The sequence below is a fragment of the Vigna unguiculata genome, chromosome 8 (genome assembly GCF_037176805.1).
Source record: "Vigna unguiculata cultivar grain cowpea cultivar isolate G323 ecotype 2 chromosome 8, ASM3717680v1, whole genome shotgun sequence".
NCBI lineage: Eukaryota > Viridiplantae > Streptophyta > Magnoliopsida > Fabales > Fabaceae > Vigna > Vigna unguiculata.
The window spans coordinates 13436736-13460377 of NC_140799.1; the positions used below are offsets into that span (position 1 = coordinate 13436736).

At 35.1% G+C, this 23642-nt stretch overlaps 1 protein-coding gene across 1 annotated transcript; it reads left to right on the forward strand.

The window, feature by feature from the left end:
• The first annotated feature begins 10422 nt into the window (after positions 1-10422).
• On the forward strand, positions 10423-12508 carry LOC146884173 (uncharacterized). The gene is made up of 5 exons (XM_085665881.1): positions 10423-10877; positions 10968-11258; positions 11847-12057; positions 12163-12273; positions 12356-12508. The coding sequence occupies exons 1-5, from the start codon at positions 10423-10425 to the stop codon at positions 12506-12508; spliced, it is 1221 nt and encodes a 406-aa protein (XP_085522007.1).
• Positions 12509-23642: the final 11134 nt, after the last annotated feature.

The window sequence follows — 23642 nt, forward strand, 5'->3', positions numbered from 1 at the left end:
TTTTTCTCTTAATTTGTTGATTTCTTAAGCCATGCATCATTTGTATATAGCATGCCTTTATTATAACTCAATAAACCTTCTAATATTTTCATTGCTAGAAGTTCAATACAAGAATTAGAATTTTGTCGAGGCTAAGGTCATGTTCAGTTTCAAGGTATAATTTTAGTGTAAACACATTGTTAAACATATATTGAGTTTGATTGACTTTATCATTTGAAAGTTTCAATTCAATGACATTTTATTAATCTTGATTTACAATATAGTTAAAATTAAACCAATAATCTACTTTGCTTATGCATCTTGATAGATAACCTAATCTTTTATGATATTTTGATATCTGAACTTTGACACATAATTGGAATTCGTCTCTGTCTAAAACTTTGATACATTTTGACCATAAAATTTAAAAGTGAATAGATATAATCATTATAATCAAATTATGTTAAATTTTTTTCACTTGTCAAATATGTTTTCCAGTAAACATTGAAACGAGAACGTGTCAAATATTGTAAGCAACTCAAATACTAGTCTTTTATCTCACCAATTTTGCTTCACAAGGTTTTTAGATATTGAATAGGACATTGGTACCAGTCGGCGTATGAAAATGGAATAGAAAAGATTTTGTGTTTGATCCATAACCAAGCATTTAGCTGTGTCATACTAAAAATCTCCACTATATCAACCTTACCTTGCCTAAATAATACATCATTCATGTGATTCCATACTGCCCAAATAATTGATAATCATACTACCTTCCAAACATTTTTTGTTTTCCATTTAGAATCAATAGGTAGAATTGTTGGAAGTTTGTTTGTGGTAGGTTATGATGCACTAAGCTTATACCCACCCACCTATCATAATGTTCCCAAACTGCCTTTGATATAGAGCAACCATAAAATAAGTGTGTCACTCTCCTCAGTTTGTTTACATAATTCACTAGAAGTACTTCCTAGCCATACACCTTTGTGTACTAAGTTGTCCTTTGTTGGTACCTTATTTAATAGGCCTTCTCCATCCAAAATGTTGTGCATTCTAAAGAGCTTTCTAAATCCAGAAAACTTTAAACAATTGAGTGTTCTCCCCTACTAAAGCATTTTGCAATATATTGTATGTAGACCACCTCACTATAAACACTTCATCCTCATCTACTTTCCAAGCCCAAGTATCTTCCTTTTCACTATCAAATATTTGGTCTGTTATTATTTGCATTAGTTCTTCTTCTTGGTTCGATTCCCATACCAATCTCTCTCTCCTCCAAGATAGATTCCAGACCTACTTTATTTCTCTCCATTCACCAGTTGTCCAATAATTTTTTCCTTACTATTTGATATTGCAAACAATCGAGGAAACCTATGACTAAGGTATTTCTTTTGCCCATTTGTCCTCCCAATATTTTGTTTTATTTCCTGATCCCACTTTTCATAGTATGGTGTTACCAAACTAACTATCTAACCGCCCTTCCCCACACACTTTACTTAACTTTTTCCACGACCATAATACATGCTTTGCTCTCTTATACTCATTTAAGTTTCTCCATGATCCTATTATTCATAACCCTTTATTTTCCACACTCATTCTCCATTTCAATTTTGCTAGTAAAGTTGTATTGAAAACTTTTCTATGTCTTTAATTCCCAACCTACCCTTAACCTTTGGTCTACATAACTTTTCCCATTTAATCCAAGCTATATGTCAATCCTCTGACCCCATCCCCTTATCTAACTTTTAAACCTAATTATTGTAACCACATGATCTCTATTTACTTATTTCATCCTTTGTTTTGCTGTCTCACATACATATGGTGTTATTACAAGATTCTCTAAGCTACCAAGCTGGTGCATAAATTTTCTGGCCTTTTGTTGTTGAACTCTCCCATGTCTTCGAATATAAAAGGCTAGGTTCCTTCCAGCACAAAACTAATGGACAAGGTACATACGTCCATCATATGACCAAGAAACAAAAACAATAAGCTTCAACCAAGGAGCAAACAAACTAACATCAACTAATTTTAACCCTCCCAACAAATAAATTCAATCTTTTAAACTTCCATTTTTAAGATCAAAATTAACAAAAAGGGTTATAATCTATTAAAGGTTACCAAATCACGATAGATTCATTAAATAAAATGTAAAACATATGAAACATTGTGATTTAGTTAGAATTGTGTTCCAAAAAGGCATTTCATGAAATATATTCCCATTATTCATTTATATATCTTCAAAGGAGAATAGCCCAAAATCAAAATATTAAGTAAAATTCAAGGGTAAATAATTAATAAAAGGGAAATGACCATTTCATACCTTGCTTTTTTTTCTTTTTTAAATACCCACTTCACAACCCTTTAAATAATAAATTATTCATCTAAGGTTTATCTGCATTTGTGATAAGCAGCTACTACTATTGACCCTAATCTAAAAAAGGGCAACATGAAAAGAGAGGATAAAATTTTGTATTGTCTTTATAAGTACATGAGAGTGATACATATACCCTAGACAAGATTGAATTGGCTTTATAAAACTTTTTTGAAAGCTTAAACCTCTTTTCAATTGAATCAAATAGACTGGAAAGTTTGGATGTAAATGCAGCACACCAATACATTTTAAGTCGATTAAAATATAAAATAGCAGACTAATTTGTTCTTGAAGCTATGAAACAGTCGCTTAAAAAGAGAAATCAGTCGGCTAAAATACTGGAGATTTATGCAGAATGTAGAATTCGCAAATTCAACTCAAACAACAATTTTTTACATACAAGACTTGTTCCAATCAATATTTTTAACAAGTATACAACCTCAGATTACACAAGAATGCATTAAATCACTCCAAAGATCAAATTGCTTGGTTTTCTTGAGTTTTTAAAGAGATTCAAAGTGAGTGAGATGAGGGAAAGAGAATTGCATAGTTTTTTTTATACTAGTTCACTCAATCACAGAGTTACATGTAGTTTACCAAGACAACCTGAGCCTGGTTTCCACTATATTCAAAAGTTTTACAAATCACATACCAAGATTACACTTTTGAACAACAAAACTCACAAGATTTTTGACTCACACAAAAATCTAGACACACACCCTGCAAGAATCACACTTATAGACCTGAAATCACATCAGGCAAACCAACCAGAGGCACAAGAACATCCAAACTTGATGGTGGTTGTCCCTAACCAATCATGCATGTGTTCTTCAAGCTACTCACAAGACAAAATGCCTCCAAGATCAACCAAGATCTTCAAAACACGAGTTGCAACTAGGTATTGCAGAGAGAGAGAGCTTTCCAGTGAATAATGACAAAGTTTCGTACATAAAAACTCAGATTCGCACCTCTACTCGGGAAAACACAACTTATATAGTCTGGTTTAAGTGAAAATAGTCGATTGAATTTTCCGTACAATCAGCTAATTTCACTTGACTTAAGTCAAATCAGTTGATTGAAAAATAATTCAACTAACTGAATGCATTCATACCAAAAACTATATAAAGCAAGCCTTTTAGCCTGTTAAACCCATTTTAACAGATTAAAAGAGACACACTAAGGCACACAACACATCTAACCTATGTCATATAACCTACCAACAAGATATAACACTAAAACATTACATTTAACATACTAAAACTTAATCTTCAACTGGATCTTCATCAATCTTCATCAAACACCTATGATCTTCATGCACATGGCTTTATCAATTTTGTGCTTCAAGCTTGCTTGTGCCAACAATCTCCCCTTGAATTGTTGAAGCCAACATCCTCAATTTGAATTGATGAGCAAGATCCATAGAGAAACCTGAAAAAGCTTTTGCATACAAGAAACCAATATTATAAACATACAACCAAGCAAAAGCACATAAGCATACACACATATCACATATGCATATGCTCCCCCTATCACTAATAATGTGATTTAACTTCATATTTTATATTAAGTTTGCAGTATTATATTTCTGGCATATTATTTCTGGTTTTCCAAATTTTACTCAATTTTTCACATTTTCTCCCTTTTTGGATTCATCAAATGAAAGTAAATGCATAGATCATTTTGGAAATATGAAAATTTTTATTAAAGCATTAACATAGGGGTGTATCAAGGTAGCTGATACGAATACAAACACACCAGAACAGAAACAAACATGATACATCATGAAGTTGAGACAGATATAATCAGTCGACTGAAATGAAACAATAGCCGATTAAAATACTAGAACAGATAGACAAACACACAAAATGCAACATGAAAATGCAATGCATGACCTATAAGCCATCCCCTTCACTCATTCCTAGGGTTGTCTCTATTGTAGACATTTGAGAGAAGGTCATGATATAATCTTTGTATCAAATAATAACTCCATATGTGAAGAGTTTGTTGCAACTATGCGAGGAGAATTTAAGATGTTTATGATGGGTGAGCTAACCTACTTCCTAGGGTTGCAAGTGAAGCAACTCAAGCATGGGATATTTTTAAGCCAATCAAAATACTGTTTTGATCTACTGAAAAAGTTCAAAATGGAGGATTGCAAAGAAGTTGCCACTCCAATCCAAAGGAATCGTACTTCAAAGCTACAAAAAGGATTCTCAAGTATCTGAAAGGAACAACTGTTGACAAAAAGAAGAAGATGAACATCTTCCTCCAATAAGGAGTTTTGATGATGATGATGATGACTTTTGAAGAAGTATGGAAGACTTGATGATTATGCATGGAAAAATGTTGAAGACTTAAAAGAATGTTTCGATTTAAGAGATTAATTGAAGACTTAAGAGTTTAGTTATTTAAAGTCTTGTAATATGTGTACATTATTTAAGATAGTTAAATTAGTAGGTCAAGAGTCAAAAGGCAAGGCATTGAGAGAAAGTCTTATTTTTACATAACGCACTGTGATAATCGATTATCACTTATGATAATCGATTATTAAAAGTTTTCTTTTAAATTTTTTAGAAACTGCTCTGGAATAATTGATTATTTTAGAGGATAACGCGAAACAATGTTTTTCAGAAATTGCTCTGGAATAATTGATTATCACTTATGATAATTGATTATCTATGGCAGTTGTGACTTAACTTTTAATATTCTTAACCTAATTTCTAAATAGGCTTCTATAAATAGAGTGGTAGGCTTTCATTATCAAACATAGAAGTTAGAGAAGTCTCAGTACTTGAGAACTCTCTGTGGGAAGGCTTTGAAAAACCTAGTATGGGTAGAGCGATAACTTTCATCAAGTGGGATCTTGAGTGATTGAGTGTTGTTGTTATTGCTAGGAGAAGCCAGACATCCTTTGTGTGATTCAAAGGAGGTGTTCATTCCTTGTGTGATTCAAGGAAGGTGTTTTCATCCCTTGTGGTTTTCAAGGAAGGTGTCTTCATCTCTTGTGTGATTCAAGAGAGGTGTTTTCTAATCCTTTACTCTTTTATAATCTTGTTTGTACTTTGTTAATTTTAGTGATTGAGTTAATCTCGTTTTTGAGAGATTAACAATTGGACGTAGGGTCTTTTGATCCGAACTAGTATAAATACTTTGTGCAATTTTCTCTTCCCTACTCTCTTTATTTTATTGTGTTTATTAAAATAAAGGAAATATTTTAATTGAACTTTGATATTAAAAAGGGGGGGAAATTTAAAACCACTATTTTTATTAAGAACCCAATTCACCCTCCTCTTAGTTTTTGTCCAAACTCTAAACATTCCGTTGTTCGATACCAATAACAACTAATGTTGGATTATGGTATCCTAATGAATCTAACATTGTTCTTAGTGGTTTTTCAGATTATGACTATGCAGGGTGCAAACTGGATAGGAAAAGCACAAGTGGTACATGCCATCTACTTGGATCAAGCCTAATCTCATGGAATAGTAAGAAGCAAGCATGTGTAGCACTATCTACAACTGAGGCTAAGTATATAACAGCTGAGGCTAAGTATATAGCAACTGGACATGTATGTGCTCAAAGCATATGGTTGAAGTATAAAATTTTGGATTATGGTGTAAAGCTAGAAAAGGTACCTCTTTATTGTGATAATACAAGTGCAATCAACCTAACTAAGAATCCAATTCAACATTCTAAAACTAAACACATTGAAATCAGGCATCATTTCATAAGAGATCATATTCAAAAAGGTGATATTGAAATCATGTTTGTGAAAATTGAAAATCAATTGGCAGATTTATTCACTAAACCACTTGCTCGTGATAGATTTAATAAGCTTAGTACTGAATTAGGTATTTTTGACATGAAGAATATATGTTGATATTTGTTTGGCTTGTAAATCTTATTAGATCATGTGTGTGCTGCATTTAAAGTGGTAAAATCTGCATAATTTGAAAACTGCCAGAATTTTAGTCAACAAAATTTGTAAATTCAACACATAGATTTCACTTAAAATGTAAAAATCTGCATAATTTGTGTTTTGGAACTATTTCAATCTGTTAAATCTCACAAAACAACACATATATTTGATTTAAATTGGTCTGGTGTGAATTTCGTGTAATCTGATATTTTTAGTCAGTTAAAACTGCAAATTTAACACATAGATTTCACTTAAAAGGCCACTACACCAAAAATCAGTTTTCTAGTACAGTTTTAGTCAACTGACTCTATATTTCTATGTCTTAAAATCACTTATGTTGATGTGGATTTGCTTGAATTGATTTTAATTGATTGACCTAGTCAAAGTATGCATCACATGACTATTTTTGGACTGTAGTAGCAGCATGAAACACTATTACATAAGCTAAAATCAACTTTTCAGATTGCATTGATCATAAAGTGCTTTAATTACATGATTTCCAATGAGCATGCATTAGATGTGAACTGTTTGTGAGTGGATTGTTCATAAAATGCATGGGAAACACATCACTGCATCACTTATACGGATTCCCTCACAATTAATTGGCTGTGATTTCTTGTACTGCATTGAAAATAGAATATCTGCACAATTTAATTGACTAATTTTAAAAATTAACATGTCGATTCTATAAATACTTACATAAGCATCATGCATTGGCATTCTCATTTGCTAGTAAGAGCCAAACCTACAATTCACCATGCCTAGAAGATCACGAACAACCCCCTCAAATGATGAAAGCTCCACCCCGCCTACTCCATCCTCTCCCAATGCCATGAATCAAGGAAGGCATGAGGTATGGTTTGAAGGCCATGAAGACATAATTTATACCTTCTTGATTGAGATCAATAGGAAGCAAATCATTCTTCCTAAGGTGATTCGTATGTCATGGATGAGAGCATAAAACTTTGGCAACCTTGAGCAACATCTCAAAGGTCAAAAATTGAAGACATTCCTTGAACTTTTAGGCAAGGTGTATCCAAATTTGGTGAAGGTGTTTTATGCCAACCTCAAGTTCAGCAATGGCATTCTCAAAACAAGTGTCAAAGGTCTTGAGATGAAAATCACTAAGCAAACATGGAAGGATGTGGCTGGCCTAAGGCAAAGAGGTATGCAAGTTTGCAAAGGTGAAACTAGTGTAGTGGATGAATTCAACAAAGTACAATACTTCAACCAATGTGTGTGAAATCAAGGTGAGCAAACTAGAAATTTCCATGTAGGAAGGCTTCATGTGGAGGAAATGTTGCAAGCTATGGTATCATGCCTAGGGGGAGTAATCATGCAACCTTGAATGAAGGTGAAGGTGTATCCAGACTTGGTGAAGGTGTTCTATGCCAACCTCAAGTTCAACAATGGCATTCTCAAAACAAGAGTCAAAGGTGTGGAGATGGAAATCACTAGGCAAACATGGAAGGATGTGGCTGGCTAAGGCAAAGAGGTGTGCAAATCCACAAGGGTGAAACTAGTGGAGTGGATGAATTCAACAAAGTGCAATACTTCAACCAATGTGTGCGTAATCAAGGTGAGCAAACTAGAAATTTCCATGTGGGAAGGCTTCATGTGGACGAAAGGTTACCAGCTATGGTGGTGACCAAGATCATCATGCCTAGGGGGAGTAACGTGCAACCATGAATGAAGGTGATCTTATCGTGATGTACTGCATTCAAAATGGTGTGATGGTGGACTGGACATACACAATTCGTGACCACATGATGAAGGCATAGAGGCTCACGGATTTCAAGCTTCCATATGTGGTGCTCATCTCCAAGTTCATTGAGCACTTTGGTGTGGATATGGAAGGAGAGCTTAAGGAGTCTACTGATCTTCTAAATCATGTTTCAACACGGAATATGCACAAGATGGGATTCACCAAGATAGGCAACACTTGGCTGGTTGAAGGAGATCATGGTGCTAATATTGAAGTTGGAGCCAATGACCATGTAACGGGAACTAGTGGAGGAAACCAAAGGGAAGATGAACCACAACCCATGGCAATTGAGATTTATAACCCTCCTAAGAATATTGGATCTGCATACTCCCAGTTTTAGAGAATGGTTCTCAACCAGCTTCAAGATCTCAACATGGTACAAATTGCACACCATGCTTATTGCACAACAAGGTTCCAAGACTTGGATGACCAGCTGCATAATGTTCATGACCTTCTCTCCAATGTCTACAATAGAGACAACCCTAGGAATGATCGAAGGGGATGGCTCACAGGTCATGCATTGCATTTTTGTGTGTCTGTCTATCTGTTCCATTTTTTTAATTGGCTATTTTCTCATTTCAATTGACTGATTATATCACTTTTCAGCTGCATGATGTATCTATTATTTCTGCTTCTATTATGGTGTGCTTGTATTAGTATCAACTGCCCTGATACACCCCTATTTTACTATTTTAATGAAAATTTTCATATTTCCAAAATGATCTATGCATTTACTTTCATTTGAAGAATCCAAAGGGGGAGAAAAATGAGTTAAAATGAGTAAAAGTGTGTTAGATTTGGAAAACCTGAAATAAATCTGCTAGAATCATATAATACTGCAAACTTAATCTAAAATCTGAAGTTAAATCATATTATTAGTGATAGAAGGAGCATATGCATATGTGATATGTATGTATGCTTGTGTGCTTTTGCTTGGTTGTGTGTTTAGAATATTGGTATCTTGTATGCAAAATCTTTTTCAGGTTTGTCTTTGGATCTTAGCTCATCAATTCAACTTGAGGATGTTGGCTTCATCAATTCAGGGGGAGATTTTTGGCACAAGCAAGCTTGAAGCAAAGAATTGATCAAGCCATGTGCATGAAGATCATAGGTGTTTGATGAAGATTGATGAAGATCCATTTGAAGATTGTGTTTTAGTGTGTTAAATATGAAAATAACATGTTAAATGTAATGTGTTAGTGTTATATCTTGTTGGTAGGCTATATGACATAGGTTAGATGTCTTGTGTGCCTTAGTGTGTCTCTTTTAATCTGTTAAAATGGGTTTTAACAGGTTAAGAGGCTTGTTATATATAGCTTCTAGTATGAATGCATTCAGTCAATTGAATTATTTTCAATCTACTGATTTCACTTAAATCAAGTAAAATCAGTTGACTTACAAAAAATTCAATCGACTGTTTTCAGTTAAACTAGACTATATAAGTTATGTTTTCGCGAGCAGAGGTGTGAATCTGAGTTTTTGTGCACAAAACTTTGTCATTCTTCTCTAGAAAGCTCTCTCTCTCTGCAATACACAACTGTAACTCGTGTTTTGAAGATCTTGGTTGATCCTGGTTGATCTTGGACGCATTTTAGCTTGTGAGTAGGTTGAAGAACACATGTATGGTTGGCTAGGGACAACCACCATCAGGTTTGGATGTTCTTGTGCCTTTGGTTGGTTTGCCTGATGTGATTTCAGGTCTGTAAGTGTGATTCTTGCATGGTGTGTGCTAGATTTTTGTGAATCAAAAATTTTGTGAGTTTTGGTGTTCAAAAGTTTAATCTTTGTGTGTGATTTGTAAAATTTTTGAATATAGTGGAAACTAGACTCAGGTTGTCCTGGTAAACAGGATGTAGCTCTGTGATTGAGTGAACCAGTATAAAAACAATTGTGCAATTCTCTTTCCCTCATCTCACTCACTTTGAATCTCTTTAAAAACTCAAGAAAACCAAGCAATTTGATCTTTGGTGTGATTTAATGTGTTCTTGTGTAATTTGAGGTTGTATACTTGATAAAAATATTGATTGGAACAAGTCTTGTATGTAAAAGATTGTTGATTGAGTTGAATTTGCGAATTCTGCATTCTGCATAAATCTACAGTATTTTAGCCGACTAATTTCTCTTTTTAATCAACTATTTCATAGCTTCAAGAACAAATTAGTTTGCTATTTTATATTTTAATCGACTGAAAGTGTATTGGTTTGTTGCATTTACATCAAAACTTTCTAGTCTATTTGATTCAATTGAAAAGAGGTTTAAGCTTTCGAAAAAGTTTTATAAAGCCAATTCAAACCCCCCTGTTGGCATTTCAACCATTTCAAAAATAACAATTGGTATCTAGAGAAATGTTCTTGAAAGGTATTCAAGTTTGATAAAAAATCTTTTGAAATGGCTGAAAGTAAACTCCCTTTTGCTGAAGGTACCTATATTCATAGACCACCTATGTTTTGTGGCCTAAACTATCAGTTTTGGAAAATAAGGATGCAAATTTTCATTGAATGTATAGACAAAAGGATTTGGGATGCAATAGTTAATGGACCATATACTCCTAAATGTGTTGTTGAAAATAAGCAGGTGGACAAGCCTTGGAGTGAATGGACTGATGAAGAAAGGAGAAGAGCTCAATATGATTGCAATGCCAAGCATATCATCATTTCATCTTTGAGTATGGATGAATTTTGTAGGGTCTCCCAATGTAAGAATGCAAAGGAAATGTGGGATGTCCTAGAGGTTACACATGAGGGAACGAATGAAGTGAAGAGAGCAAGGAATCATGCTTTGATTCAAGAGTATGAGCTTTTCAAGATGGAAAAAGGAGAGTCCATAGCTGAAGTGCAAAAGAGGTTCACTCACATAGTCAACCATCTCATGGGTCTAGGCAAAGAATTTGACAAAGAGGAGTTAAACATCAAAGTGCTTAAGTGTCTTGATAGAAATTGGCAACCAAAGGTGGCTGCCATATCTGAATCCAAGGATTTATCCATTAGCATAATAGTTGCACTGTTTGGCAAACTAAGAGAGCATGAGATTGAAATACGAAGGCTAAGAGAGCTTGAATCAAGTGAGAAAAAGGTAAAAACCATAGCCTTGAAGACTAGCTCCAAGAAGAGTGATGAAACCGAGGAAGAGGTTGTTGAATCAAGTGATAATAAGAACTTGAATCTACTAGTCAAGAGGTTTGGGAAGTATCTTAAGAGGAAAGATAACAAAGGTAATCAAAGGAGGTACATTTCTAAACAAAATGTTTCAAGTAATTCTTCTAAATTCTCATGTTATAATTGTGGATAGCAAGGACATATCAAGATTGAATGTCCTAATGTTAACAAAGAGAAGGAGAAGGTTGATGACAGGAAAAAGGAGAAAAAGGCCAAGGAAAGACGTGCCTACATAGCTTGGGAGGACAATGATGATTCAATAAGCACTTCATCTAAAGAAGAAAGTGAGGAAGCAAATCTATGCCTCATGGCCAGATATGAATCATCCTCATCAAGCCAAATAAGTTCCTTGTCCTCTAAAGATAAAAATGATTATTACCAATTGTTGCATGACTTTGAAGAGTTGCATAGTTTGACAAACAAAATTGCTGTCATGAACAATCGGCTAAAAGGATTAAATAGCTGGCTAGAAAACATATTTAGCCAACTACAATTAGAAACAATTGACCTAAAAACTGATTTTGAACATTTGGAAATGATTTATAGTAATTCAGTCGATTGTTCTGAAAAATAGCTAGTTATAAAACCTTATGAAAACTCCACTACTTTAAAAGATTAAGTGAAACATCTTTTGAAAACTTGTGCAAAGTTCACAAGAGGAAAAACAAACCTGGAAGCTGTTATTGGCTCTCAAAATTGTGTTTTGGGGAAGGCTGGACTTGGTTATACACCTATCCATGAAAAGAAAGCCAAGAAGTTCTCTAGTTTCTTTTCCAAGAGTGAGCCAAATGTTATGCCATTCATTTCTTGCAACTATTATATGAAGAAACATTATGTTCTTAAGAATTGCTATGCTAGAAAGTATGAGGTACCTAAGGGATTTATGAAATGGATCCCAAAAGGAACTAGAAAGGCATAACCATGTTTGACCCAACCTATCAAAGGGTACCATGCAATATTAATTTGTTTTCAGGTCATAAAACATGAAAAGAAAGGCCTGTGGTACCTAGATAGTGGCTGCTCGAGGCATATGGCAAATGACAAGTTCAAGATTGCAAAGTTGGAGTTAAAGGATGAAGCATATGTGACTTAGAGTTTATAACAAGAGGCTAATGATTGTTGAAGAATCAGTGTATATTGTATTTGATGAAACTAACCTTGTGCAGCAAGATCAAAGGCCTAAGATTGCAGATGAAGAAAATATATTGCAGGGAAAGCAAACTGTTGCAGAACTGGAATCTGCTACAAGAAATCAACCAACTAAAAAGGAAATTCAGTTGGTTGAAAAAGCTACAAACAACAACTTACCCAAGGAGTAGATTGAACCTGGGGGATTATCAAAGGACAACATAATTGGTGACATAAAATAGTAAGTATCCACTAGACGCAAGCTTGTATTCTTTGAACATGTTGCATTTGTTTCTCAAATTGAACCTAAGAATGTGAATGATGCATTATGTGATAGTAATTAGGTTGTTGCTATGCAAGATGAACTTAATCAATTCACTAGGAATGATATGTGGTCTCTTGTTTCTAAAACTGATGCAATGAATGTGATTGGTACAAAATAGGTGTTTAGGAATAAAATGGATGAAAATGGTAGCATTGTTAGGAATAAGGCTAGGCTAGTTGCTAAAGGTTATAATGAAGGGGAAGGCATTTATTTCGATGAAACATATGCACCTGTAGCTAGGCTAGAAGCTGTGAGGTTATTGTTAGCATATGCATGCATGTGTAATTTCAAACTTTCTCAAATGGATGTGAAAAGTGCATTCTTGAATGGTTTTTAAATGAAGAAGTGTATGTATCACAACCCCGTGGCTTTGAAGATGACCTCTATCCTAATCATGTTTTCAAATTGAAAAGGCTTTATATGGTTTGAAACAAGCACCACAATAATGGTATGAAAGATTAAGCAACTTTCTTTTATCTAAAGGATATGCTAGAGGTGTTCTTGATAAAACACTTTTCATTAGAAAGCATGCAAGTGATGTAGATGATATAATCTTTGGATCAAATAATAACTCCATGTGTGAAGAGTTTGTTGCAGTTATGCATGCAGAATTTGAGATGTCTATGATGGGTGAGCTAACCTACTTCCTAGGGTTGCAAGTGAAGCAACTCAAGCATGGGACATTTTTAAGCCAGTCAAAATACTATTTTGACCTACTAAAAAAGTTTAAAATGGAGGATTATAAAGAGGATGCCACTCCAATTGCTACAAACTGCCTTATGGATGGAGATGAAGCTAGAAACGAAGTTGATTCAACCAAATATAGACGGTTAATTGGTTCCTTGCTATATCTAACTGATAATAGACCGGATATCCAATTTGGTGTTTTTTGTGTGCAAGGTTTCAATCCAATCCAAAGGAATCACACTTCAAAGCTGCAAAAAGGATTCTCAAGTATCTGAAATGGACAACTAATGTTAGATTATGGTATCTTAATGAATCTAACATTGTTCTTAGTGGTTTTTCAGATTCTGACTATGCAGGGTACAAATTGGATAGAAAAAGCATAAGTGGTACATGCCATATACTTGGATCAAGCCTAATCTCATGGAATAGCAAGAATCAAGCATGTGTAGCACTTTCAACAGTTGAGGCTAAATACATAGCAACTGGACATCCATGTGCTTAAAGCATATGGTTGAAGCATCAACTTATGGATTATGGTATAAAGCTAGAAAAGGTACCTCTTTATTGTGATAATACTAGTGCCATCAACTTAACCAAGAATCCAATACATCATTCTAAAACCAAGCATATAGAGATTAGGCATCTTTCATTCATGATCATGTTCAAAAGGGAGATTGTGAAATTCAATTTGCTAAAACTGAAAATCAATTGGCTAATTTGTTTACAAAACCATTGCCTAGAGATAGGTTTAACAAGCAAAGAACTGAACTAGGCATATTAGACATGAAGAATGTGGTCTGATGTATTTTTAGCATGTTAATCTTATGTATTCATGCATTGGTTTCATAAAAATTAGGTGTTGTATGCAAAAATTGAAAATTGTCATATTTAACCTGTTGATTTTTAATTTCAACGTGTTGATTTCACTTAAATCTGCCTCTGTTTGCAAAAATCATGATTTGTCATATCTTTTAGTCTGTTGATTCTGCTTTTCAATGTGTTTATTTTACTTAAATTGCTACTGAATGATGAAAATTTGATCTGTTATGGTTTTTAATCTGTTGATTTCACAATTCAGTATGTTGATTTCATTAAAATTGAATCTGGAAAAATAAAGTTCAATTTTACGATTTTCAATCGATTGATTTTTAAAATCAGTTAGCTGATTTCACTTAACCAGATTCTGGTTTTAATCTCTGATGCTCTGATGTTGTTTTAATCGACTGATTCCGCTTTTCAATGTGTTGATTTTACTTAAATTATGCATTTACTAACGATTTAAATTGCAAAGTTGACCCAGTCAAAGAAAGCATCTTTTTGTCAAGTACTATCTGCTCCTAACAATTATTTCATCAGCCATGTGTTGCTTTTACTGATTTGTTTGACCAAAAAGCATGTTGTTGTGTACAATTCCAATGTGCATGCAGCTCACACGCTCTGATACCAATTGTTAGTTTTGAAATGGTTGAAATGCCAAGAAGGGGGAGTTGAATTGGCTAGTTAAAAATTTAGGCTATCTTTGAAAGCTCAAACCCACCTTTAATTGAATCAATTTGATCACCAAGTTAGTATGCAAAAGCTACTGGACAGTATACTTTCAGTCGGTCAAAAACATAGTTAATTGATTGATTTTACTAAACAGACTCTGTTATGGTATAATCAACCAATTGAAACAAAAAAATTGTCAACTGAAATACTGGGAAAAATGCAGAAATGCAGATTCGAGTTTTAAACTAGGAATAGTGCACAAGAATGAGCAAGACAGGTTCTAATTGATTATGCAAACATGCTCAATGTTGTAGATGTCATGAAAATCAATCGGTTGATTTCACTTGACTTAAGTGAAATAAGTCGATTAAAAAATAAATCAACTGATTGAATTAGTTGCAGTTTAAGACTACTGCAACCAACCTTTTAACCTGTTGAAAAATCATTCAACAGATTAAAAGATACATTTTAACCTGTTGAAAAACCATTCAACAGATTAAAAGACACACCAAAGACCAAATACATCAAATTAATGCTACAAGGTCTCCAATATGAATTACAAACTTCAAATACACTTTCTTAAAGGTGTAACCATGTGGAGAGCACACGTTCCAGCCTTGATTAACATGAATACCATCAAATCTCCTTATCTTCATCAATGTAGGCTTCATTCAAATGGTAATGGCTTCTAAGTAGTTCAAAAAGTTTCATCAAATCTTCAAGAGACATACCACCTTGGCTTCACATGTCAACATTCTCCCCCTGATTTGACGTAGCCAACCTTTATCTTCTTCTATCTTCCATTGCAAATTGCTTCCATTGGCTGGATAACATTAAGTTGATGAAGTGACATATAAGCTTAAAAATTGTGAACCTGAAAAACATTTACAGTAAGTTGATTTCTAAATCAATCGGTTCATTTCACTTGACTTCAGTGAAATCAGTCAATTAAAAAATAAATCAACTGATTGAATTACTTGCAGTTTAAGACTATTGCAGCCACCTCTTAACCTGTTGAAAAACCATTCAACGGATTAAAAGAGACACTTTAACTTGTTGGAAAACCATTCAACAGATTAAAAGACACACATAAGACCAAATACATCAAACTAATGCTACAAGGTCTACAATATGAATTACAAACTTCAAATACACTTTCTTAATGATGTAACCATTTGGAGAGCATACGTTCCAGCCTTGATCAACATGATCACCATTAAATCTCCTTATGTTTATCAATGTAGGCTTCATTCCAATGGTAATGGCTTCAAGGTAGTTTAAAAGGGCTTCATCAAATCTTCAAGAGACATACCAATAGAAGCAATTTGCAATTGGAAGATAGAAGAAGATAGAGGTTGGCTTCATCAAATTAGAGGGAGAATGTTGACATGTGAAGCTAAGGTGGTATGTCTCTTGAAGATTTGATGAAGATTTGATGAAGCCCTTTTGAACTACCTTGAAGCCATTACCATTGGAATGAAGACTAAATTGATAAAGATAAGGAGATTTGATGGTATTCATGTTGATCAAGGCTGGAACGTATGCACTCCACATGGTTACATCATTAAGAAAGTGGATTTGAAGTTTGTAATTCATATTGTAGACCTTGTTGCATTAATTTGATGTATTTGGTCTTTGGACACATATTTATTTTGCTGGCATATGAGACATTGTAGGACATACCACTTGGTGTCACGGTGGAGTCTTAGCTAAAAGATGGAAGGTAAAATCCTAGCTACAATTGGTTTGGCGTCGAAATGACCTCCTAAAGGGCTAGAGTGGAACTGTGTTAACAAAAGCTTGCGGAAATTTTCAAAATCAGGTATGGAAATAGGGTCTTGATAATATAATAACTTTCTATTGAAATGAAAGTTTGGATTTTGAGTCTTGAAAATTAACTCTTGCCCTTTTTGATGGTCCTTGTAAAATTTTCATGAGTTTTTGAAAAAGAATCGAAGAGGAAAGGATGCAAACAAAGGTTTATGGATCCATTTTGACAAGCATCAACAACCATGTTCACTCGGCCAAGTTTGTAAAAAATTTCAAATTGGAATCCTTGAAACTTTGCAGTCCATTTTTGTTGTTGTGAAGTTTGTATTGTTTGCGTCATCAAAGCATTTAAACTTATCTGATCTATAAAAATTTTGAAGGGTTGACCTAACAAATATTGTCTCCATTTTCTAATAGCTTTCATGATGACAAACATCTCTCGTACATATACTAAATAATTATGAATTCATGGACATATTTTCAAGGGGGTGACCTTCTTGGCTTAGGATAGCGCCAATAGCCATACTAGAAGCATCTTTTTCAATGTCAAACGAATTTGTAAAATTTGGTAAAACTAGTGTAGGAAGCTTAGCCATGTGTAGCTTCAATGCTGTAAATTCCCTAGTGGCCTTTGTATTCCAAGTAAACTTAGTGGAACGAAGTAAATAAGTGAGAGGAGTAGTAATAGAGGCGTATTTTTTGACAAAGCATTTATAGAAACTAGTGAGACCGAGGAATCTGAAAAGTTATGAGAGATTGTGATACAAGCCATTCAAAAATAGCTTGTACCTTGTCATGGTCTGGCAAGACACCTACATGTGAAATAATGTGACCCAACTACGTAATAGAGCTGACAACAAAAATTCACTTGGAAAATTTAACATAAAGTTGGTTAAAGGATAGGAGTTATAAAACAATTTTAAATGATTGATATGAGAATCAAAGTTGAGACTATAAATGAGAATGTCATAAGAGAAACTAGAACGAATTGTCTTAAATGAGGTCTAAGTAAGTTGTTCATTGATTGAAATGTAGATGGTGTATTACTTAGCCCAAAAGGCATAACTAAGAACTCATAGGGGCATCATGGGTTCTAAAAGAAATTTTGTGAGTATCTATTGGATGGACATAAATCTATTGATACCCTAAGTGCAAATCAATCTTAGAAAAAATAATAACAACGCTTAATTCATCAAGGAGTTCATCAATAGTGGGGATAGGGAAACAATCTTTAATAGTGATAGCAATTTAGGCTCAGTAATCAACACATAATCTTGTTCAAACCAAGATGAGGGTTTGTGAATTAGTCCAGCAAGTGCACTAAGTCAATTGTAGCACAACAAGGTCATATCCACATAGATTTGGTAGAGAAATCAATAATCTATAATCTACTTTAACTTTGACAATGAAATAGTAATCAAAGTATTGGTTTGGTATTGTTGCAAATATATTAAAACTAAATTTGAGAGAAGTGATGTTGATTAAGGTGTTGGAATTGAACTTGACTTCTTAACTCAACTGTACTACTCTTGATTATCAATAAATTATGTTCTTTATTTTAGTGGTCTTGGAAGCACGCTTACGTGTAGATCTAACCTCATGTTTGAGCATTAGAATCTAAGGGTGTCAGACACATGATGTCCCCATTTAGGTGGAGGAACCCTTGCATTAAGAACACGACTCTTTAAACCAACTAAAGTCGCATATCCATGTCTGGTATATGCCAAGCATTAGGATATCTATTTGGATCTAAACATTAGACCAGATGTCTCTACATCAAGTGCTGATGAGGTAGGATGATTGGCCAAGCCACCAAAGCAATCAATACAAATCAAGAAACTAACACATAGAACAAGAACACAATAAATATATAATCAAGTGTAGTGTAGAGAGAGTTTAAAGGTTACATTCAATCCCAACTAGAGAAGAACTTAGCTGCTCATGATGATTATACAATAAGAGCATAGAGTAGCCTACCTCCTTCCATAGCTTTACAAAGATGTACAAAAGTTGTAAGACCCGTGAAATTTAAATAAATAAATAATTAATTATTTAATAAATACGGGTAGTGGAGCTTTTATGGCAATTTATTCTGACATGTATGATGTGGAAAAGTACTAGCTCAAATGGTTGAGAGTACTTGATTGTGTGAGAGGACTTTGGTTCAAATCCTATGTATGCCATTTATGTGCTATTTAATTTATTATTATTTTAAATATGTACTGGATCATGATGAGTGATAATATAATCATAGAATTATATAAATTATCAAGAAACATGAATCGGATTTGGCAATGGCATGGTTAGGGGTCCGATCCTTGGTAGAACCAAATTAAACTTTCCCTTTGCCAAATTTATTTTTGGCATGAAATTGAAGGGACAAAAGAACCCTAGCTGTGTGAGAGAAACTAAGGAGGCTGAGAAAAGAAGTGTAAAACAACCATTGAATGATAATTATGCCTAGCTTAATGGCAAATTTCGTTTTAGTCATTATGGCAAATAAAACTAGGCTTGAAACTGGGGGTAAAGGCAAATTTAGTGAGAAATGAGGACTCTAAGGAGCCATAACTCTGCTGCACCGAAAAGTGGAGATTGAGAGTGAATTGGAGAACAATTTCAGAAGATTAGAAGCAAGTTGGAAGGAGTCAAGGGCTGGATTTTTGGTGCACAAAGACTTGAATAAAGATGAATCTGAGGCAGGAGAGATTGGTGTTCCTTCTCCCAAGGTCATTCAAAATGAGAACATTTTAACTATGAAATCTTTAAATCAAGTTCTCAATGTTGAACAACCTTCATGCCTCCTGCTATGTAAAGGAACACTCACATGTACTGCCACAGTTCTTGAGCTTAAGAATCTACCTCCTAAAATTGAAAATCTTTTGAAAGAGTTTGAGGATATATTCCCTAAGGAAGGGCCTATTGGGCTTCCTCCCTTTAGAGGAATTGAACATCAAATAGATTTAGTGTCTGGGGCTAGTCTACCAAATAGACCAGCCTATAAGACAAATCCTCAAGAAACAAAGGAGATAGAGTCTCAAGTCCAAGAGTTGTTGGAGAAGGGTTGGGTTCAAAAGAGCCTTAGCCCTTGTGTTGTGCCTGTTTTGTTAGTACCTAAAAAGGATGGGAAATGGAGAATGTGTTGTGATTGTAGAGCCATAAATAACATCACCATTAAATATAGGCATCCCATTCCTAGGCTTGATGACATGCTTGATGAATTGCATGGGTCCATCATGTTTTCTAAAATTGATCTAAAGAGTGTTTATCACCAAATAAGAATCAAAGAAGGTGATGAGTGGAAAACCGCTTTTAAGACCAAATTTGGATTATATGAGTGGTTGGTGATGCCCTTTGGGCTTACTAATGCACCTAGCACATTAATGAGGCTAATGAATCACGTTCTTAGAGAGTGCATAGGAAAGTTTGTGGTTGTCTACTTTAATGACATTTTGATCTATAGCAAGAGCTTACATGAGCACATAGACCATCTGAGGTCTGTCCTTACCATCCTTAGGGTAAATAGTTTGTCTGCAAATAAAGAGAAATGCACTTTTTGTGTAGATAGTGTTATTTTCTTAGGTTTTGTACTAAATAAAAATGGGGTCCATGTTGACCCTACAAAAATAAAGGCCATCCAAGAATGGCCCACTCCTAAAAATGTTGGAGAGGTTAAGAGCTTCCATGGTTTGGCAAGCTTTTATAGAAGGTTTGTTCCTAACTTCTCTACTTTGGCTTCACCCATTATGAACTTGTCAAGAAATATGTATCTTTTAATTGGGGTGAAAAACAAGAGTCTGTTTTTCAGCAACTCAAGGAAAAGCTCACCAATGCACCCATTCTAGCTTTACCAAACTTTTCAAAAACCTTTGAGCTAGAGTGTGATGCATCCGGTGTAGGAACAGGTGTTGTGTTGTTGCAAGGAAGGCATCCAATTGCCTATTTCAGTAAAAAACTTCATGGTGCCTCCCTCAACTATCCCACCTATGATAAGGAATTATATGCCTTAGTTAGGGCCCTACAAACTTGGGAACACTACCTTGTGTCCAAAGAGTTTGTCATTCATAGTGATCATGAGTCGCTAAAATATTTGAAGGGCCAACACAAGCTGAATAAAAGACATGCTAAGTGGATGGAATTCTTGAAACAATTTCCTTATGTGATAAAATACAAGAAGGGCAAAAGTAATGTGGTGGCTGATGCCTTGTCTAGAAGGCACACTTTGTTTTCAAAATTGGGAGCCCAAATTCTTGGATTTGATCACATTTCAAAAATGTATAATCAAGATTCTGAGTTTTCCTCTACTTATGCTGAGTGTATGGAAAGACCTCAAGGAGGTTTCTATGTGAATGAGGGGTATTTGTTTAAAGAAGGAAAAATTTGTATTCCCCAAGGTTCACAAAGAAAACTCCTTATTCAAGAAACACATGAAGGGGGATTAATGGGTCATTTTGGGGTAGAAAAAACCCTAGGTCTTTTAAAAGAGAAATTCTTTTGGCCCCATATGAGGAAGGATGTCCAAAGGCATTGTAATAGATGTATCTCATGCTTACAATCTAAGTCTAAAACAATGTCTCATGGATTATACACCCCCTTGCCTGTTGCTTCAGCCCCTTGGGAAGATATAAGTATGGATTTTGTCTTAGGACTTCCAAGAACACAAAGGGGTTTTGATTCCATTTTTGTGGTGGTAGATCATTTTAGCAAAATGACACACTTTATACCCTGCCACAAAGTGGATGATGCTAGCAACATTGCTCGGCTTTTCTTTAGAAATGTGGTCAAGCTTCATGGTATACCCCGCACCATAGTTTTTGATAAAGATATTAAGTTCCTTAGCCATTTTTGGAAAAGTATTTGGTCAAGGCTAGGAACTAAACTTAATTTCTCTACTTCATTTCACCCACAAATTGATGGGCAAACTGAAGTTGTTAATAGATCTTTGTCTACTATGCTAAGGGCAATTTTGAAAGGAAACCACAAATCTTGGGATGAATACCTTCCCCATATTGAGTTTGCCTACAATAGAGTAGTTCATAGGACTACTAAAATCTCTCCATTTGAAGTTATTTATGGCTTTAATCCTCTCACTCCTATGGATTTGTTACCACTTCCTACATCTTTTGATTTCATTCATAAAGAAGGGGTGGCAAAATCTGATTTTGTTAAGAAAATGCATGAGAGGATTAAAAGACAAATTCAACAACAAACTGAGAGGTATGCTAAGTACAACAATAAGGGTAAGAGGGAAATAATTTTTGAAGAAGGGGATTGGGTGTGGCTACACCTTAGAAAAGATAGATTTCCTAAGAAAAGAAAGTCTAAACTTAGCCCTCGAGGTAATGGTCCCTTTAAAGTGTTGAAAAGAGTCAATGATAATGCATATAGGCTAGAGTTGCCTAGGGAAAATGATGTACATGCCACCTTTAATGTTGTTGACTTAATACCTTTTGCAGGTGGTACAGATGATGAGGCAGAAATTTCAGATTTGAGGACAAATCCTTCTCAAGAGGGAGGGGATGATGAGATGCCTCTAACTAAGGGACCCACAACAAGAGCAATGGCCAGGAGGATACAAGAGGAATGGGCCTCCAATGCACATACAAGGCCCAAGATGAACTTTACATGGGCCAAGGAAGATGTGAAGACCTAGCCTAAAACTCTTTGTTTGTAAATATTAGAATAGGGATTATTTTTGGGCCTTGTATTTTGGGCTTTGTAGAATGGGGTTTTTGTTTGGGCCATGTATTGGGCCTTGGAGGGTTTTGGGGCTTTGAAGAGAATTGGACCAAAGAAGAGTTGGGCTTGAAATTGGCCCAACAAGAGAGAGAGCGCATTTGTGAGAGGATCTAGATCCTTCTTGCTCCAAGCTTGGTCACCAAGCTTCTCTTATGCGCCTAGAAGCAAATCCCTTGTGACTTGCCTCATGCTCTCTTTTTTTGCCTCATGCTCTCTTTTTGGCTCCAAATACCACATTCTAGATCCTTTTTCCCTCCATTTTTTTGGACCACTTGGCTCTCCTTTTCTACTATAAATAGAGAGCTTAGGACCCTTGTATTTTCATTCATTAATATAGTAGAGAAACTCTGTTAAGATGACTCCAGACTCCTCTCTTTTTGTGAATCAACTTAGGCTAGAGTTCTCCTTCTTGGTTTCCTCTAGCCCCCTTTCTTGAGTGTTGGCCCAACCTCACTTGAGAGCTTCTCCAAACACTATTGCCACACCACTTCTCCTCTCATCTTCTAACTTCTGCACCTTCATTCTTCTCCATGGAAGCTTCCTCAATTCCGCATGGCTTTTCCTTGGCTTCCTTACTATTGAAGATGGACTCATCACAAGGTAAAGTCTGAATTGATTTTTTTTTCTTTTGGGATAGTGAACCATGTTATGTTAGTTGTGTGATGTATGCTCAAAGTTCGTTCATCCCTTTAAAACCAAGTTGCACTTTTACTCAGAAGACTAGGGAGAGTCGAGTAAAAGGAGTTGTTATTTTAACCTTAGGACTTTGGAGAGTCGGGTAAAATGGAATTTTGGGTTACTATAAGACTTTGATCTAAGCTTAGTAACAATGTCCTTGCTGGGTTTTGTTGAGCAAGAAAAGAATGTTGCTTGGAAGGCTTAGGAAAAGTTATGCTTTTACAGGGTTTTGGTGAATAGGTAAGGGTGGGACTCTTGTCGGGTTTTGTTGAACAGACGAGAGTTGTGTTTGTAAAACTCAGGGGAAGCAACACTCTTACTGGGTTTTAGTGAACAAGTAAGTGGTGGGCTCTTGTTGGGTTTTGATGAGTAGGCAAGGGTGGTTGTTGTGAGTCTCAGGATAAGCAACGTCCTTACCGGGTTTTGGTGAGCAGGTAAGGGTGATACTCTTGCTAGGTTTTGGTGAGCAAGAAAGAGTTTATGCTTACGAGTCTTAGTGGAAGCAGCGCTCTTATCGGGTTTTGGTGAGCAGGTAAGGGTGGTACTTTTGTTGGGTTTTGGTGAACATGCAAGGGTGGTTGCACGTAAGACCTAAGGAAAAGTAGTGCTTTTACCAGGTTTTGGTGAACAGGTAAGGGTTG

Excerpts from the sequence above, each read along its gene's own strand:
- LOC146884173 (XM_085665881.1), top strand. The coding sequence starts at position 10,423 with ATGGCTGAAAGTAAACTCCCTTTTGCTGAAGGTACCTATATTCATAGA. Across the intron at positions 12,058-12,162 it reads GCTATGCTAGAAAGTATGAG|GTCATAAAACATGAAAAGAA; the intron begins GTACCTAAGGGA and ends ATTTGTTTTCAG. Across the intron at positions 12,274-12,355 it reads AGTTAAAGGATGAAGCATAT|CAAGATCAAAGGCCTAAGAT; the intron begins GTGACTTAGAGT and ends AACCTTGTGCAG.